The sequence below is a fragment of the Branchiostoma lanceolatum genome, chromosome 11, assembly GCF_035083965.1.
Source record: "Branchiostoma lanceolatum isolate klBraLanc5 chromosome 11, klBraLanc5.hap2, whole genome shotgun sequence".
NCBI classification, from domain to species: domain Eukaryota; kingdom Metazoa; phylum Chordata; class Leptocardii; order Amphioxiformes; family Branchiostomatidae; genus Branchiostoma; species Branchiostoma lanceolatum.
Window position 1 is genome coordinate 8,745,026 of NC_089732.1, and position 19,445 is coordinate 8,764,470.

General features: G+C 42.0%; 2 protein-coding genes across 2 annotated transcripts; both read left to right on the forward strand.

The window, feature by feature from the left end:
- Window positions 1–1,778: 1,778 nt before the first annotated feature.
- LOC136444686 (forkhead box protein E4-like) lies at window positions 1,779–5,762 on the forward strand. The gene has a single exon (XM_066442373.1). The coding sequence runs from the start codon at window positions 2,285–2,287 to the stop codon at window positions 3,428–3,430; it is 1,146 nt and encodes a 381-aa protein (XP_066298470.1). The 5' UTR covers window positions 1,779–2,284; the 3' UTR covers window positions 3,431–5,762.
- A 6,222-nt stretch (window positions 5,763–11,984) lies between these two features.
- LOC136444695 (ribitol-5-phosphate transferase FKTN-like) lies at window positions 11,985–18,604 on the forward strand. The gene is made up of 10 exons (XM_066442386.1): window positions 11,985–12,130; window positions 12,541–12,774; window positions 13,223–13,285; window positions 13,626–13,829; window positions 14,260–14,361; window positions 14,913–15,091; window positions 15,555–15,817; window positions 16,292–16,425; window positions 16,745–16,869; window positions 17,538–18,604. Exons 2-10 carry the CDS (start codon window positions 12,664–12,666, stop codon window positions 17,758–17,760), a joined length of 1,404 nt encoding a protein of 467 aa, XP_066298483.1. The 5' UTR covers window positions 11,985–12,130; window positions 12,541–12,663; the 3' UTR covers window positions 17,761–18,604.
- Window positions 18,605–19,445: the final 841 nt, after the last annotated feature.

Here is a 19,445-nt window from a genome sequence, read left to right on the forward strand (position 1 = left end):
TCTCAAAAGGTACCGAACGGACTATTATGTTATAACAACCTTAAGGTTTTTACACTGAGTAAAAGGCCTAGTACTTTTAAATACTTTCATTCCATGTCGAACAAAAAACGCTCATGACGAAACATTCAGAGTAGCCTGTGTTAAACTGGGTATCGAATTAAATCAACAAATTCTGTTTGGGTGGAGTGTAGACAATCATAAAAGATGTAAGAGGCAAGGTTTGATAAGGGATAAATTAATAGATAATCTAATTAAGTAAATAGCAATGGGTACCTGAATAACATTTCCACGGGACAAAAACGGCTTGTATCTACTTTGAATGTTAGATCCGGCATTTCACTGCAAGATATTAAGCAAAGAACACTTCTTGGTATTGTCACATCTACTCAGATAATTCCACCACCCTGAAAAGATACGTCCAAACAGATCTCCAGCCCAACGTCCCCCAGTATATTGCACTCATGTACGTCTAAATTGTGTAAACCTGGGGGGTGCTGCACTAGAGATATCTCAAACCCGGTGTTTGTAAAAGTGGTGGATTTATGTAACCCGGCGGATTAATGTTAATGAGGGTTATATCTAAGACACGATGACATAGATTCTAGTATTTTTTTTAAACATAACTGAGACAAAAGAACACGTATAACTCAATACAAACGACGAAACTCCCAAAAGGAAACACACTATTTGTCCTTAACCTCATTTGAGATAGAAACGAAACAAAACAATTTTGTGCAATCCAAAAGATTATTTTTGTATGGATGAAAAAAGCTCAGTGTTTCTCTGTTCAGTTAAACATTGTATCCTACCAACCATATATAGCAGACTAACATCCTATACAACGACCTAAAGACAGCGGATGCTGTCTGAAACGTCTGTTTCAAAGGTTTATCCAGTTGCTTGAGTAACTGTCACTTGACGTATCTTATTACCTGGATGTCTAACCTTCATGTACGTAACGAATTCGAAGGTTGTTCTTGCATTAGTGTTGTTTCCTTCTATCCACATTGTAGCGTTTCCCCCCGTCCGCATACCCGGCCGTCAGCGCGTGTTGTGCTGACGGGCTCGCCTCGCCACACGTCATTAGACCACCGACAACATTCTCACTCCGGCCCGCTGGTTTTACATGTTTACCGTTACCGCGATAGCAAAATTCCCTATCATTTCTCCAGTGTGGCAAAAAATACAGCATTTTCTGTTGTGTCCGTGTGTGTAAAATTGTCAAACATTTTCCAACACAAGTACCAACACATACAGAAACTTACAAAATGTTTTTTTTTTTCAAATTTGGACGTCAAACTACAGCGAATCCAAAAGCTCAAAAGCTAAGTCTAGACCAGTCCAGTACTACCCCTCCCCCACCTCTTCACTATATTTGTTTGACTATGTTGGAACATGTCAACATAGTGTCGTCGCTATCATTGCCCGTTGTTTCGGCGCGGTGTCGAGTTCTGTCGACAAATAGGGCGGGAGTGTCGACAAGTGTGCAATGCGTGGGGAAGTAACAGTACCTCCTACCGCACAGTCATGCCCTTGCTTTTAAAAAGAAAACTATATTTTAAATTAGAATATGTCATACTTTATTACACGTCTTCAGTTGATGAAGAAAGGATACCCTCATTTTCTTTATCGCTGCATTGTCCTAGAGTGAGTCGAGTCTACCGACGACCGCCCGGCCATGCCCCCGCCCTTAATCGCTAATTGTTGGTAATTGATTGTCCGTTTGCGTTTGCTTGTTGTTACAGCTCACAAAGATAACCAATAACGTTCGCGTGCGGTCCCGGCGGTGAAAAATCCCTGCGCTTCCGTCTGTGACATTGGTGGAAACGATCAGATATCACCCTGCATTTTTTTTACCTGAGAAAAAAATTAAGCTAAGCGGTGATGCGCTTAATGTGCGGGGTGTAAGTGATACGGCTTGGAAGGCTTTGGTTGGAGCCTGAGGTCGAACAATGAGTGCACAGTGGGTGGGCACAATAGGCCAGGGCTTCTCATGACGCTTGAGATCCCTCTCACAACGAGCTGGCGCCAGATTTGCTCCCGGCTCCAGGTTAGACCGGGTATAAAGCACGCGGGAAGTGCCCTGGCGGATCTCATTATCACGTACCTGCGCCGCGGGACCGTTACCTGTCCGGACTCACCTGTACCTGCGTGTGTGTGTAGAGGGACTTCACCTGTCTCGTTGAGAAGAATCAGACCGTCAACACTCTGAGGGAAAAACACACACAACAGTCGTCTTCGCCACGTTGTGGTCACAGAGCTAGAGAACCAACCCCGTACCAGCATGACCGCGGAGACCAAGTGCGACGCGGCGGAGACACCCGCGTGTGTCACCGAGAACCGCCCCCCGCAGGACCCGCTGTCGGAGAACGAGGCCGTCCAGGTGAAGGCAGAGCCGGGAGACGAGACGACGGCTCAGCAGAATACAAGCGCGGGACGCCGCCGCAAGCGCCCGATCCAGAAGGGCAAGCCTCCGTACAGCTACATCGCTCTGATCTCGATGGCCATCGCCAACTCCCCCGAGAGGAAGCTGACCCTGGGCGGCATCTACAAGTTCATCATGGATCGGTTTCCCTACTACAGGGACCGCGACAAGAAGTGGCAGAACTCCATCCGACACAACCTGACGCTGAACGACTGCTTCGTGAAGATCCCGCGGGAGCCGGGCCGCCCCGGCAAGGGCAACTACTGGACGCTGGACCCCGCCGCCGAAGACATGTTCGACAACGGCAGCTTCCTGCGCAGAAGGAAGAGGTTTAAGCGAGCTGACAGCTCCACGTACATGGGGAACTTCATGCAGGACTCCACCAGCGCCTTCACGCCGACCCAGACGGGCAGGCCGCCGTACCAGACCATGTACGCTACGCGGGACTACCTGTCACAGCTACCGGGCGGCACGGGGCCGACGCACCCGGCCATCATGCATCACTACCCGAGCACCACCATGTCACAACACCGCATGTTCAGCATCGACAACATCATCGCCGAGCGCCAGGCCGGACTCATGTCCACCAGCCCCTCCGACCTCACCAGGGGGTCCCTGGGGATGGACCAGAACCCCCTCAACACCCTGACGTCCCCCGCTCCGCAGCTGACGCACTCCCCCACCATGCCCAGCCCGGGTCTGCAAGTCTCCAACTCCAACCATTCGTCCTTCGGCATGTCCGCGGCCATGATGCAGGCCAACTCCCAGAGTATGGCCTCCTCCCTGCCCTACCCTTTCACACCGGCCACCACCAACACGGCCTTCGGGACCTCCTCCTACTCCAACGCGAGCAGCTGTGCTCAGATGTACGGTAACGCCGGGATCCGCGGGACGGGCTCGATCTCCGACGACCTGTCGCAGGTTGCCGCCAGCGTTACCCAGCTGAACGGGAACTACATGCGGCAGCAGGCCTACAACTTAGAACGGTACGTCTCGCCGATATGACACGGACACTGAACTACCAACATCAAGAACTTCTTCTAGACTTTACAGTCAAACCTTACCGAACCCGTTTCGACTCCTGTGAAGACCCATCTGTATGTCTTAGGATCGAATATCGCAGTACTTTCCAACCTTATCTTATTTCAACAGGACTTATTCAAGAACGTTTTAAGAACTACAATATAGAAACTTTTGCAACGTAGGACTGCCTGCCAATGTCTGAGATTTCACATTCATTAAGAACAATCAAAAGGAAGAAGTTTTAAGATTTGAGTCCAGAGATTTTGATTCTGCAATATATATGAAGATCTGGTGGCGAAATTGTTAGAGGTATGTTGTACATTTTGTGTTAGAACGATAGATTTTAATTACGGTAAGATAATATTACTGCAGTATGGTTTTCAGATATTTATTATCAATGTGTGTTTCAAAATGTACTGATAAGATTATGTTTATTATCAAGCTTCGTTTTACGTACAGTTTTGTGCAGTGTTTATAAATGACCAGTCTCTATGCAATTAAAGTAACGGTGTAAATATGAGATTGTGGTTTGGTAGTAATTGCTGCTTTCGTGAAACCAAGTCGTCATATCATTTAGACGGATTTATGCCCATTTAAAACTTTAAGATTTTATGGTTTGAATAGAAAATATCGTCCGAGATTTAAAAAAAAAGATGGATGAAATTATATTTCGCATGTCGCTCGCCCCTTTTCGTTTGGGAGTAGACAAAGCGACTAAGGTGACTTATAAGTCACTGTCGCCTTACGATTGTCGTACAATTGCAAACTTTGGACATTATAGTCGTACATATGTCTTGCAAAATCCAGCTGTCTTGTTACAAAAAATGCTGTTTTAGATTCTTGTCGGCGGTTGGTTCTATCACAGCCTGCCTGAAAATCCTTAAACAATCCTAAAACAATCCTACAACAAAATCGCACGGGGGCCTACGACGAATTTGACCGCGACGTTATTTTGAAGACTCCCTGAGAAATGTTAAATGTTAAAACAACGTTTCTGTGCACAAATGCCAAATTTTCCAGACGTGTGCGAAGACGCTGACATGTTAGGATGTAACCTTGTCGTCCACGTCAGCAAACACGAAATTGATCTCTTTCAAAACAGGAACACAGAATAGTTTAAATAGCACCAACAGGTGCCGGTCCATTCATACCTGGTTCGCACGTGAACCTGAGTTTCATTTAGGATAAGTGATCCGCAGACTGCAGTCGTGCATACGTGTTCTTTCGCACGTGGAAAATATGTCAGCGTATTTTGTTGTAAATCGAACAAAAGCTACTATATACTACCAAAGTAAGCGGGATTCTCTGAACACAGACATAGGTTCGTTCACTTCGAAACTATAGCAAACTTGTTAAAATTTCATTTAGCTATGTGATAAAACTGTGACAAATCAGCGGAGAAAAAATCGGTAATTTGTATCTGGTTGTGCATTGCAAAAACGTGTATTTATAGAGCAAACTTTACGCTGAAAAAAAGAGTATTAAAGAGACAAGTTTGTGAACAATTTTAAGCAGTTCGAAGACGACGGCTTTAATTTGGTATCTGTAAATTTGTAGTGTACATGTAAATTATCCGTCGTTCTTCGGTAATGTAAGTTTGATTACTTGATAATGGTTTGAATAGTATGTTATTTTTCCCATTAAGTTTCCAACTTAGAGTCAGTCTACGTATGTCACAATTTCATATAGTATCTTTCTACATTTTGGATGCAAAACTTGTAGGTCTACTACGCTTAGAATTTGGGAACAGGACAAATTCCACTGTGATGTTGTTTTTTTTCGGTTCCAAACAGAACTCGATCTATCTCTTGTTAGTATTGTAATAAAAGCAAGATCTAAGCCTCACGAGAAAAACTGTAATCCATGTGTTTGTAACACCGTGAAAGAAAAGAAAACTCATAAAAACAAATGACGCACAAGCTGTCGATCTGAGCGAGTAAAATTGCCTGTGAGATTTTAGAAAAAAAAATTCTTGATAAGGACAAACTACTGTACAATATTTCAAAGCTATAATAAAGCTCGTTTAGAATCTGTCATTGTGGATTTATGATGTTTTCTTTCCCAGTGTATTCAAACTGAACTGTTTTCCTTCTGTGTTGTTGGTAGCTACGCTGTTGTTACGTTTAAAGGCATAGTTGAAAGTGCTGTGTTTGGGATGTAACAGTTTACAAATGGATTGGCTTCAGCCAACAAATTCTCTTACCGTAGGTACAACAGTTCTAACTTGTTGATGCTATGTGCAAAAGTGTCATTCTTACGGTCATTTTATATGTATACAACTGGCTATTTGAATAAATAGGGAAACGAGAGTGTAGCTTTGCGTGTGCGTTTTTGTGTTTCATTCTCGGTTTGCCATATAACCGAGATTGTTTCCCAGCTTTTCCTATAACACCGGCCATTCTAGATTGGAAAAGACATGAGGAATTTGGAAGTTCTACCTGGTTTTCAATGAGAGGCCAGATCGTAAAGCAAAACTTGCTTTTTTCAAAAGCGACATGAAGTTTCAGGATCTAGGAATACACGGGCAGTAGGGCTAAAGAAATTTGGCCTGGTGTTCTTGTTCCATCGATTTTATTTTTGTTATCAAAATGTTCGGTGGTTACAATTCTCGTCCGCGGTATTGAAGGATACGGGTTCGATTCCATCGCGTTTAACCTTCTCCCTGCTGCCTAAATCTGTAACCAATACAGAAGTGGGTGCCAAATGGCTACTTCAGTGTGCTAAAGGTTAAGCCATACCCGTGTTCATATTTTCACACGGACATTTCAAGTAAGAGAGACACACACACACACACACACACACACACACACACACACACACACACACACACACACACACACATACACCGCAGAGGGCTAAAACGAGGTACTTGTTTATCAAATATCATCACTTCTGGACTGGGTAAAACAGGTGGAACTACGTGTATTTCATAAACCACCCCCCAAGCACATATAACAATACGTAAAACACTATAAAACTGGAGCTGACTTAAAAAGAAAAGGGGCAATTTTTGTAAAAAAACAAAACGTAAGTAAGCTAAGATATACAGGGAAAACACGAGTTTATAGATTGCGTAGAAGTCAGACTAGGATAGCCAGGACCTACATAGCCCAGTTCTTCGGCCTTAAGGTCCACATGCCCCCGACGAAACTTTGCCTGGCCCCCCTGAGGAAAGCCTCGAGCCCACACGAAGGCCTTGAGCCCACACATACGGTGTAAAGCGTCAGCCCAGCGGCCAGTACTGCACTTGATGTGTCTCAATTAAGCTGCTTAGGTAAATCCGTGAAAAGGCTAGAGAACAGGTGTGAAAAACAAAAGATTGCAGGTAAAATCTGTTTTATACTGAATGTACCGGGTCTTCGCAGTTAAACATACAAGTGTTTGAACATCAGAATTGTATTAAAAAAAGATGTGAATGATAGATACCATTGTGCTTTCCCTTGATGTTCATTGTCTTGTTTTATTTCAAATGCATAATTTTCTTACACTCGTCTGAGACAGTTATGTTATTCTCACCCGTTGCGGTGTGCGTGTGTACCTTACACATGTAGCAAGTCACATACCCCATAGAGAGTAAGCTAGCAGTTTTACAACACCGTGAAACTTTGCGATACAACCACAATCGTTCTCGTCGCAAGAGGTATTTTAGGACCAAAGATTAGAGCTGTACCTGTATAGCCTGAGTACCAGCCTCCGTAGTGACTGCTGGCTCAAAAAAATTCGCTTCCTCTTTGGTACTCAGGCTAGTACCTGTACCTGTAATACAATTATAATAGAATCGCCGTCCGCACTGTTCTAGATACATGTACGGGCTCTGATGTGGTCACGAGTTTGTTTTTAACTTTAAGGGATAAAACAGATGATGTTTACCGAGACTTTCTAACATAATATCATGCAAGGTCACTTTTCACTGCCATTTACTGCATCTGCGAGCCCCTCACTATAGTTGCAGTACTAGATTTAAGCTTATTTGTTCGTCTTACTGAGCCCATATGTTCAGTTTTTTCACCTTCCAACATCCTCAACGTTGATCCCTTGACAAACATATCGTACACTGTTCAAGAAATAACAATATTGTCAGCCGTCTGCCGTAGAAATAATAGTACTAACATACATACAAGGACGCCATTTGGGGGCTCAGTCAGGTAAGCATATGTTCTTTTTAGTTAATACGGAAAGACTATTCTCCTGCAGACTGACTACGCTGGATAATGGGGAGAATAATTTATCAGGGGAGTTCGGCTACCAAAGGGGTTGACCGAACCAGAATGTTACCTTACCGTAGATGGACTCTCCTGGCCAATTATTCCCGGCCCTTTTTTGCCGAATTCTACGACCCATTGGAAGGCCTGGTGGAGGCTACAGAAATGCAAAGTTGGGCGAGGTTGGTTGAAATGGAATGAGAGGGAATGAAAGATAAAAATCAAGTAGAAGGTATCTCTCTACCCATTTTCTTCTTTCTCAATGATTATGCGCTGCATTGATGCAATTGATAAGTTTGCATAGTTATCAAAATCTGCTTTCCTATCCTTGTTGTTTGTAATACTTGCCATGGTTTGACACATATGTTTTCCCACCTTGTGACGAAAATGGTTATCGTAGGTACATTTCGACGGTTGGTTCTTTCATTGCATATCGATGAAAATACTGCAACAAAAATCCTACAATCGTACAAGACTACACCTGTTTCTGCCGGCATCATTGTGAAATTGAAGGGATAGTAAATTGTTTAAATTTGCACGTGCTAAATGTCAACAGGAGAAGAACTAAAATTATCATTATGACAGTTTTCAACTCGCGTTTGCTGAAATTTTGAAAACATGGTGTGTGTAGGAACCACTTTATATCTTTCCTGTGATACTTTCTATGCAGAACACAAGAGTAAAGTAGTCTAGGTCTCTACGTATACTAGACTAACTACGCCGGCTATAGGGAGAATATTTGCCAGGGAAGTTTGGCCCCCAGAGGGTTTCCTTTGCAGGTGTAGTTATGTTATCCTTACCGCGGACTATCCTTTCCAATTCTTCCATTTTTGCCGAATTTTACGACCCTTTAATCCAATAAGAAGGCCTTAGCCTCTACCAGACTCCATAGGTCGCTGGAAAAATCGTAGAAACTGGCCAAATGGAGGGATAACATGCCAGAGAAGTTAGTCCGCAGTTGAAGTTACAGTTTGCCCGTGGATGGCACACTGGACCCTCTCTCCGTAGCCGACTCCCTTAGCATACTATTCACTCTATTTGGCCAGTTTCTACTATTTTTCTAGCCATCCGCGGGGCCTGGTAGAGGCTCGGAAGGCCTGGTGGAGGCTATTAAAGAGTTAAGCACGTCGGCAAATAACAAACACGCTCTGCACGTAAACTGTTGTCCTTGTCGATAATTTGTTTACCAACACCCACAGAAAATACCGTGGGTTTATCTGTATGTGTTATCGTGTTGGAGGGATCTCACAATGCTCGTGCACTAATGAAGCACCTCTTCAGCGTACTGATAGCGACTGGAGGGCGACTCTGAGAATTCGCGGTGGGAGAAAAACGCCTAAATCTTCACTTCACGTGAGATACCGATCACTCCTTCCGACTTACGTGGGATTAAAGAAGGGCCTTGAGATCATTTTAATGAGGGAGGGGGAGCATACTCAAACGTAAACATTACCCATCACTTATTTTTTCATCATCTTTTCATTAGAAATAAAAATAGTGTAGTAGCATTGTATACCACAATGTTTTAGGCCCCCATTCCACTAGACAGCGATTGCGTTGCGATCTAAATTATATTTGTGTAACTTTTTACATCATAATTGGAATATCATGCCAAATGCAAAAGTATGACTGAAAAGACAACAAAACATACATAGCACAAAAAAATTCGTTAAGCAACCTGTCAAATTTTAGGTTGTAGCGAGGTCGTTGCCTTATCCAGTTGAATGCGGGTGTTACTCAAACTGCTATTTTTGCAAAAGTTGTCTGATAAGCCTCAATTGTCGAGATTTTACACAAGAGAGCTCAAAACCACTGTACACACGGGTTTGCATAAAAAAAGTTGCACGTCTTTGATAAATCAATTTTGGTTATCAAATAGCAACAATCCTTTCTCTCTCTCTCTCTTGTACATGATTGCTAAAATGTACATTCTTGTTGTTAACGCTAAAAGTAAGAGCTGTCATTGTCCATTAGCTTTCAATCAGCGTTTTTCCAGACTTCACGCATGTTTGCTATCTCAAGTGTAAAGACATCTTGGCCATTAGTACGGTTTTAACTACAAAGAAGGCACAAATTGAACTACGGCTCAGTTGAAAAAGGAATCTGCTTGGCCTCGGTATGAAGTTCTTCCAATCGGAAGTATGGTTTCTGTCTTTCATTTTGTCTTACTTAGGAAACGCGTATACGTACGAGAAGCGAAGCAAGCAACATACCACATCAGGGGATTGTGAATTTGTTAGCACATATAGACATGTAACTATTGAGGTTTAAAATACATCATTCATGCCAAAAACTTATCAACGTCAACTCAACTCCCTTACATATATTTTTACGACATAGTTAAATTTTCCGTTACTCCTGTGTCCTTGCCAGTCGTGTACAAATGTGGCCATCGGCCTTAATATTTGTTCATTTTGTATTTTGAATTTTTGCCATATTTTGAAACTTGACTAGTCTTGAACGCTGTGGAAAAACATGTCTGGTGGACTTTTTTCTCCAGTACATTTTGTAAACGGACACCACTAAACCCGTGAGAGTCACAAATGACATCCCCCCCTTCCCTAAACTGTTCGCAATTTCCTTTTCCGGTATTCATACCGGGCGCTAAACTGACACGCTGTGGAAACCGCACGTAGTTGGCACAAAACGTCGTCTGCAAATCCCCTCAGAACGAGACGGCGACATATGGCCCTTAGAATAACATTTTCCACTTCCATTTATCCTCGCCACACAACGTTAAACATTCCCAGTGCTGATTCGTTCACAGAGGACCAATAAAATCGGGCCATCTAGTCGTTCTTTTGATTGAGGTCGCTCTTAGTCAGGATACACGGAATTCCGACCGTGGACGGGATATGCGCTCTTCATTCGCCTTGGGCTAATTGCATTACAGTCTGACCAATTATCGGCTTGGGTTACCGTCTATCGTTGAAAAATGCTGAGAACGTCCAGAAATAACAGACAGGGTGAACGACAAGTGTCTTCTGACGCAACCTTGACCCACAATGCATTCCAAACTCGTCCGTTGATTGACATCTGTGACAGACGACGTTTAACAATTTCACGCCGTACACCGCATCCCTGGTCAGGCGCACAGTTTAGTAATGTATACCATCTATGAAATAAAAACTCATAGGGAATAGACAAAAATATTCTAAGTGCGACAAAGTTGCGTGAACTTTGAAAAAAAGTTTCTTTAATGCATGGGTCGTGAAATATCCGCGAAGGTGCGATTGACGGTTTTGCGTTGCTTCAATTTCTCTTCTTGGCAATGCTAGAAATTGTGAGTATTTAACTAAACTTGTGATAAAGCTAATGAGAACGTCGCACAAATATACTACTTTGCAACAACAACAAAAAACAGAGTGAAAATACGTTAACCAATACAAATCATACCAATACCAACCAATCAACGCTTTGCTTTTTCTCAAATCTAACGCAGGCAGAAACGTTTAACATGAACATTCTAGGAACTTAAGTTTACTTGTATCCTGGCGAGTTCTGAGAGAGAGCAAGAACACACCATATGAGGAACCCCTCTAAAACAGTGCAGTGTGTGTGTTCCACGATGTAAGGGAAACCCGTGGTATTGTCCCGGTAAATCCTTGGTCGTGAGCTCCTCTGTCATCGCGGGAATCTCTTCATTGTGCCCGCCGGAACTGAAGAGCGCGTCATCGGCAAATGGAAAACACATAAGCCGCCATGACGGCATCCATTTCTTCCTTATGTCTCTCAGTCTATTCTTTTTGTCTGTTTCCCCTCTCCCCTCCCCCCTCTCTCTCCGCCTCGCTCTCTCGCCGTCTTCTCTTCCTGTTTTTTATGACGATGATTCTCTAGACAATGGTATTAGAAGGTGAGTTCCTAGCTTCTATTTTTCTCGGGATCTCTTGTTAAATAGGTAAAAAACAGGGCTTGATACTCCTGGAGACCTGGACTCTGGAAAGTTCGAGGCAGTCTCTAATTGCAGTTTTCATGTCAAGAAGTTTATTTGGTTTACTGTTGATAAACTAAGACGTTGTCAATAAACTTTCTTGTTGTAATAATGGCATCTTGTTTTTGGTCAAGACATCCGAAGAGAAAGATTGTAGTTTATTTTTTTCTCGTCAGGGGGCAGTCATAAAGTGACTTTGGCAGCTTGACCGAAACCACTATTCAAAAGGGATAGGTTGAATAAAATGAATCTTTGATATAAGGAAGTTTTTATTGCATGTATGACAACATATAATTAAGATTACAATAAAAAGCAGATAACATTAATCATTTTACATGAAAATTAATTCTTGTGCCAAAAATAATGGCATAAGATTATTTTTATATACCCCCATTTTCCTAAATGAAGTAACCTATTTTCAAGATGGCGACGATTGGATGTTTTTTCGAAAGTTTTTCTTGATTCTCGCCGCTTTTCACCTCGTATTCAGCAGAACAGTCGCCCTGGTCCACCAATTTCTGCGAACCTAAGCCGAAATGTCTGTTTAAGGTAACATTGAGTTTATTTTATCTAAGTCTTAAACTTTGTGTCGGTACGGCGATGTTGTACGAGGGGTGGGGGGCTGACACGAAACACGTCTGTGCAGAACACGTAACGTTATACTACTAGGGGAACGCTAGAGAAAATTGGATTTGTATCTAGACAGCCTTTGCTTACAGAGCTTGATTTGGCTGTACATTGGTCTGTATGAATGCACTTCAACGGTTTGCGTATGTATAACTAAAAAATGGAGTGTAAACTGTAACCCGAATTTCCACAAAATACAACAGTTCACTACGTACCGTACCTTTACTAGCAGTATCAAGTATATGTATAATGTGCGCCGTCACCCATTACAAGCAACCTTAAAGTTATACATATCCGAAAATGGAGTTAAATGAAACCGCCCTTATCTGCAGTATATATCCGATGACATGATGTAAGCCAGCAACCTGCTAGCTGGGAGAACCATCCGCTCCCAGAAGACAACAGAACAGTCCCAGTCCCTTGTGTGAAGTGCGAGGTCAACGTGCGAGGTCTGCATGTGTCTGTGGAGGAGGAGGAAACTGCGATGTTTTTTGTTTCTTCTCATCGCCAGCATCCTCTCCCTCATCTTCCAAATATGGTTCATCCACAACAACTCTCAATTTCAGGTAAGATGCCATGCAAACTTAGGCTTTTTGATCCTTTGACAGTGTTTGTCTGGTGCCAAAAGGCTACCGGCCTCAGAAGGCAGAAGGTTAATAATGTTAGATGGCAGTAAGTTTTGTTTTTCTGCAAAAAAATTGCAAGGCGAAGCATTGTGACTAAGCGTGATGTGAAGTTTTTAAAAAATGGGTTCCTCTATCAAATGCTTTTTGAGGGGCAAAATTACTGTCAGATTGAAGACTGTAGCCACATATCAGAATTTTTCCCAGGGTAAGGGGGTGCATGGTCAGGAAATGGGGGTGCAGCACCCTTGTTCCCCTCTTTAGAAAAAGCCCTGGATGGTGACAAAACTGTCTAGCACTATCCTTAGTATCACTTTTCTCTTAACATGAGGCTATTAGTATTATATTATCCATAAGACTTAACATTTTTCAATTGTACCCAACATGTTAGGGTGGTTCCTCCTTCCAAGGAATGGTCACCAAGTGGCTCAACTCAGGCAGCAATGATGCTCAGGTGAGTAGCAATGATAATAAATATTAATGATAATATTTATTGCATATTCATGCGCAGAGGGATAGATTTACATATGACCACATATAGTCTAATGGGTTTCAACGTTCGTAGGTTAATGAGCCCCATTCAAGGTGATTTTGTAGATTTCCAGGAAAAAGATATGTTTGACTCTTGTGTGTGACCATTAGTTTGGCATTACCAGAATGTGTGGTTCATTTTTCTCAAGTCTGTGGGCTAATTTGCACTTTTGTTAATCTTTGCTTTTCTAATTCTAGTATTGTTGAGAAGAGGTAATGATATACTATATCAGTGAATTCATGTGCAGTTTTTATTCCTACAGGAGAATTTGAAACTGTTCATGAAGCACGCCTCACAAGCCAACCTGCCATTGTTCCTGATGGACCCCTCAGTGCTGGAAGCTGTGAGGAACGTGTCCAGAGGTTCAGTAGATGAGAGGAGGGCTCCACATCACTGCAGATATCTGTGTAGTTCTCAGGGAGTCATCACACTAGGACTGCTGGGGGATTCTGATGTAAAAGTCAAGGTAGGTTTAAAGCAGAAGCAATGTCAGAATAGCCTGAGTTTGTAACTGTTTCATTGCTAACGAACACTAGCCTGGGTATCATCCTGTAGTTTAATGCTTGCTCTTTCTTACTCACTGTGTTAGTGTGTACAAGGCGTGCAAGTGTAAAACTAGCTAGGATGGTATCCAGGCACTGTCAATAGTAAAAACACTGGAAATTCTTAGTCAAATATAATATCTTAATGTTTGTTATGACAAAGATAGAGGCACCGTCATATAGAGCGAAATATGCTGTTAACAATGATCAAGGAGGTTATATTTAACCTCCTTGCAATGACATATGATTATAGATTATTATCACACACCAAGTATGCAGTTAAAGTGTAAGTTTTCTACTATGGTTTCTTTGAAATTGTTAACAGTGGTTCATTGTTTTCACCATGTTTTCCAGCCTGACCTGTTACAGCGTCTCCATGGCGAGGGTTTCCAGTATGTCATCACTGAAGGTCATGACCCCAGACTGGCAAGTGTGGCATCAATGGCTGCTGGCAAGGTTAGTTGTTTTCTATCCCTACTTGCACACTACACATATAGTTGGTGGTGGGGGAGTGGGGGTGTTAGTAGGTGTTGTCCGGTGTATTGTGCATGTGTATTATAATCAAGCTATCCGTACCACGTTTAACAGTCCAAACTGCCCCAAAAGACCACTCATGGACCAATAAAGTCCAATACATTTGTATATGTGGACAGGTGGTCACTATAGACAGGATTCTTTTTTACAAAGACAGGATTCTTAATTCTTGCATCAATGGGAAAAATTATCTAAGGGACCGCCCAAAAGTGGTCACCATGTGGTCAGGTGGTCCTTATGTACAGGTGGTCACTTGTATATAGTTTTGACTGTATTTAGGAACCAAGAACACTTCTTGAAAGACTTTGGGATGTCCCTTTGTGCAGTGTCTAAAATATGTTCCCAACACAGTCAGGTCGCACCCCAAACGTGTTGCCCATCACTTAATAAACACAGGTTATATGCTCCATAGACTGTCTGTGAAATGATAATGGCATATCTAAAGAATGAATACTCTTTTCACCATTTATTAGGTTCCACATCACATGTTGTTCAGAAGGCACAACTTCCTTATCCACATTGTTGTGTTGTACGAGCGTCCAGGGAAGTTCCTGTGGCATGCAGCAATTGAACCAGAGAAAACACAGAAGTGGATGTCACTGGTAGAAGACAGGGAACTACCGTTTGGGGAGTATGAAGGGGCATATGACAAGTAAGTGTAACATATGAGTGTAGTCAAATTTTACGTAACCTGTCGAAGTTTGACTTACATATTTGTTTGTTTGTATTGCATATCCTGTAAAGTGCTTCATGTCGTAACACACCAGGTTTGTACTGAACACAACAAGCTGCATATCTGGACAGATTTATTTGATCCACTCACACCGGGAAGGACCACTGCTCTTTTTGATAAGTGTGCTGGGTTCTTTTGCATGCTCGAGGTGTGGCTCTCTTCAAACACGGTACCCCTATATAATGTCCTATCTGAGGGACGTCCTTAGCCAAAGCTAGGAACTCATTTACACCTGAGTTGAGTGAGAACATCAGTGTAAAGGGCCTTTCCCAAGGGCACAACGTTGGGACTCAAACTCAGTACCTCCAGGTTCTGATCATGAGTCAACACCATATTTTTGTGATTTTCACAGTCAACTGTAACATTTAAGCTTGTATTCCAGAATGGAGATAGTACCTACCAAACTAGATGGAGTAAAACTCAACATTCCCAAGATTCCGTCAGCATTCCTGCAGCAGATTCCACATGCCAGGTTCCTTGAGTGTAACTACGGGCAGGCCAGGAAGTTCCACACGGCGTACGGGTCGGACCAGACTGCGGAGGGTGTAGAGTTTGTTGGGAAGGCCAAGTCTCTGCTGTCTCAGGGCAGGGCTGTACTGGACAGGATAGGGGTGCGCTTCTGGATGAGCAGTGGAACATGTTTAGGTGAGTACCAGAAGAGGGGCATATGAATTTACTGTGATATCATTCTAACAATGTCACCAATTCTTTACCAATAGAGAAACTTACACAAAATAGGTGAAGTGGATATATAACTGGACTGCACCAAATTACACTAGAAAATTGTTCCAACTTTGTGAATTTGTGCCAATTTTCCCTTGCGGTCACATGTCAGTTTGACACATGGGCAAAATATGTAACCTGAGACTTCAAACAAAAGGCTGTGCCTGGAATGTCACATTCTCAGTTTTGGCTCCAATCAGATGCAAGATAACTTTATTGGAAATGGTAGTGTTGCCACTGACTCCTGTTGTATTCACTTCACTGTCATGTACTCATTCCCTCAGTTTTCCATTTCAAACACTACCCTTTCTCTCCTTTTCCCTTTCTCCCATTCTTCTCTTTATATCAGCAGCCTGGCTAACCTACCTGTATGTATATTTCTCTGTATATCCCTAGGTTGGTTCCGACAGTGTGGGATCATCCCCCACAGTAAAGATGTGGATTTTGGGATCTGGATCAAAGATTACAAGGACACGCTGATCCCAGCGTTCCAGGCAGCAGGATTGTCACTCAAACACAGGTTTGGAAAGGTGGGCAGATATTGTAAATGGTTTGTAACATCTATATGTGTCAAGGCTAGGAAGAAAAGTATGCTACTTTGCAGTCTCTACTGGAACTTGTTTGAAAGCTAAAAATGCAATGCAATAAAATTACAAAATAACTATTTTATTTGAAAATTTGGCACTTTTGTTAATATGTGAATTTCTAAAGGTACAATGTATATTATGGATACAAACCAAAATTGTCTATGATTTTCTTTGCCAAACTAAGTGTTTTACAGTACAAAGTTATCCACGACAGGATCATAGATATAAAGATGTTCAACAACCATGTTGATTTCTTTTTTAGGTGGAGGACAGTTTTGAGCTGTCTTTCCAGTCAGGAGATGTAAAACTGGACATTTTTTTCTTCTACGAGGAGGATGACATCATGTGGAATGGTGGGACACAGGCACGCACCGGCAAGAAGTTCAAGTAAGTCTGCATTCATCTTGAAAAAAAGAACAGTATGAATCTTTTTCAATCTTCTGGACTTTTCTTTGCTAAGGTGCTGGCAAAATATTTTGATAAGAGGGGGCAGTCTGTGGAGTTTGTGTAGTAGAGCAGGTGTTTTGTGGTATGTAGTTGCTACATGAAGGGATGCCATTACTTTGAAGGGGACACACATGTAGTAAGCAGAAGACAATACCTTTACACATATCTCCATGATATAATAGGGTTGCTATGAAAGCAAAACTTTTCTGTTATTCCTCAATAGTGATTTACCAGTTATAGCATTCATTCTAAAGTTAGCATAGTTTAGCCATGCATTAAGTTCAAGTCCTTCCCACACCAGATGGTGCATAGGACCACAACCATCTCAGTTTAAATAGCCCTTAGGCCACACAAATTCACATAATCACTACAGCAGGGGGCTAGTCCATCGATAGTGGTGTGTGTTAAACTACCATACTCTTTCACAAATGCTAAGCAGAGAAAGCAGTATGTACCGTTTTTAAGTCTTTGGTATGACTGGGCCGGGGATCAAACTTACAACCTAGTGAATGCAAGGTGAAATCTCTACTGACTTGGCCATTGTACTGTGTCCATGCATAGGAGAGTATCTATCGCTAAGTTCTCCATTTCCTTTGTTGATTTTCCAGGTACATATTCCCCAGGTTCACCCTGTGTTGGACAGAGTTTTTGGACATGAAGGTTCGGGTGCCATGTGAGACTCTCGCGTACGTCCAGGCCAACTACGGAGCCAACTGGTACGAACCGGTCAAGCAGTGGGACTGGAAAAACAGCCCTCCCAACGTCGTGCCAAACGGCCAGTGGCCGGAAGAGGAGTGGTCAGAAGTAATACAGTTGTTTGATGTGAGATGACGGTTTGGAAATTTTAGCCAGCATTTGACTGAGGATTTCTTCCAATGCAAGATAACTGTACATATGTATGTACATGTAGTAATATTGAACTCCATTGCTTCCTTTGTTTTTTATAGTAAACAGAAAGGACTACTGATACAGTGTTGTGAAGACGCTTTATATTTGTAAAGCCACACGGAGTAGAGGCATGGATAATACTGTAAATATTGTAGCTTCATATGTAGAACAATTAAATCATTGTATAGTTTTATAACATGAACTTATATGCATTATGTCTTACAGTATATTGTAACGTTATATTACAGTTTCCTTTTACACAACCAAGTCCTTCTTACCTGACCGAGTTTTGGTAGTCTGCCTTCTACCTTCCACAGGGCTGTGATGAACCAAGAGACTAAGCCATATTGGGGACGTTTTCTCTGCAGCGCCACCTAGTGGTGAGAGATTATCATTACAGCCCTGAGGAAGGTTAGTGGAGCAGACAGACTACTGACACATTAGCAGGTACATTTGTATGTAGAACTTGGTTCTGTACAAAAAAACTGTTATACTCGATGGTCTAATAACGTGTTAAAACTGTTCATGGATTATGTATGATAATTTTGTTTTTCTAACTAAAGTAGCATACATTGTAATTCTACATGAGCTAGTTAGGTAAACACATACATGTAAATCTCTTATGGGCATGATATTAACATGTGCAATAGTGTCAAAACAATGTGAGAAAGATAGCAAGGAAAAGACAGAAACAATGAACATACAGATCGAGATGGGAGTCCAGATACTGTAAACAGCAGTAATAAGTACAGTATTTGAAATAAAGATATGTATGGGTGGAAGATAATGCCCTCTTGTTCATTCTCATTCATTGACTCAGTAATAATTTATATTTTCTACATGTAAACCTCACCCCGAGAGAGAAAAATGTAAAGTAATAGTCTTCCAAAGGCCATTCCATTGAGAATTTAATATCATAATGGAGAAGCCAGGAAGTAATGAATGAATGAATGATTTGAGTTCAGTGAGTGATGAGTGAGTTTCCCCTTAGATCATTTTTCTATTCATTTTCATGCAGTTGGCTCACCACCCACTCAAATATCCTTGTTGCCTTTTGTGTTCTTACTTAAAATTGTAATGGTTTAAGACCCCCTCAGGCAAAATAACAACACACTGTACATATCTGAGTCGTAGGACGACTTTTGGTGGTGTAGGACCCCAGGCAACAGGAAACAATGGTTCTTGTGTAAGTTGTGACCTTGGTGACCTAAAGTGATTATTACACATGACCAATCACATCCAAGGTTTGTTTTCAACTGTACCTTTATCCTTACCTGCCCGGGCCACAGTCCTTATGGCTCTTCAATCCTGCTTCTTTCTCGTGTTTGTGGCTTTAATGATGACTGTTCAGCTTTACAGTGTACTGGGGAATATACAAGGTTAGTTCTGACCCATGGTCTGCCTCAATTCTTCAACATTTGTGTTGAATGTACCTTGTAACTACTGAATCTGTTTTTATTAGCTATATAAGAATTTACTTCCTGAGGGCTTACTACTTCTATGTTGAATAAGAAAAGGTAACATATATAGTAATCTATATGTTTTGACTTTGGTAAATGTTGTTCATGATCAGTATCATTTCATATAGCAGTGTTTAAATCAGGATGACTACGAATTAAGCAAGACAA

Excerpts from the sequence above, each read along its gene's own strand:
- LOC136444686 (XM_066442373.1), top strand. The coding sequence starts at position 2,285 with ATGACCGCGGAGACCAAGTGCGACGCGGCGGAGACACCCGCGTGTGTC.
- LOC136444695 (XM_066442386.1), top strand. The coding sequence starts at position 12,664 with ATGTGTCTGTGGAGGAGGAGGAAACTGCGATGTTTTTTGTTTCTTCTC. Across the intron at positions 15,092-15,554 it reads TATGAAGGGGCATATGACAA|AATGGAGATAGTACCTACCA; the intron begins GTAAGTGTAACA and ends CTTGTATTCCAG. Across the intron at positions 16,426-16,744 it reads TCAAACACAGGTTTGGAAAG|GTGGAGGACAGTTTTGAGCT; the intron begins GTGGGCAGATAT and ends TTTCTTTTTTAG.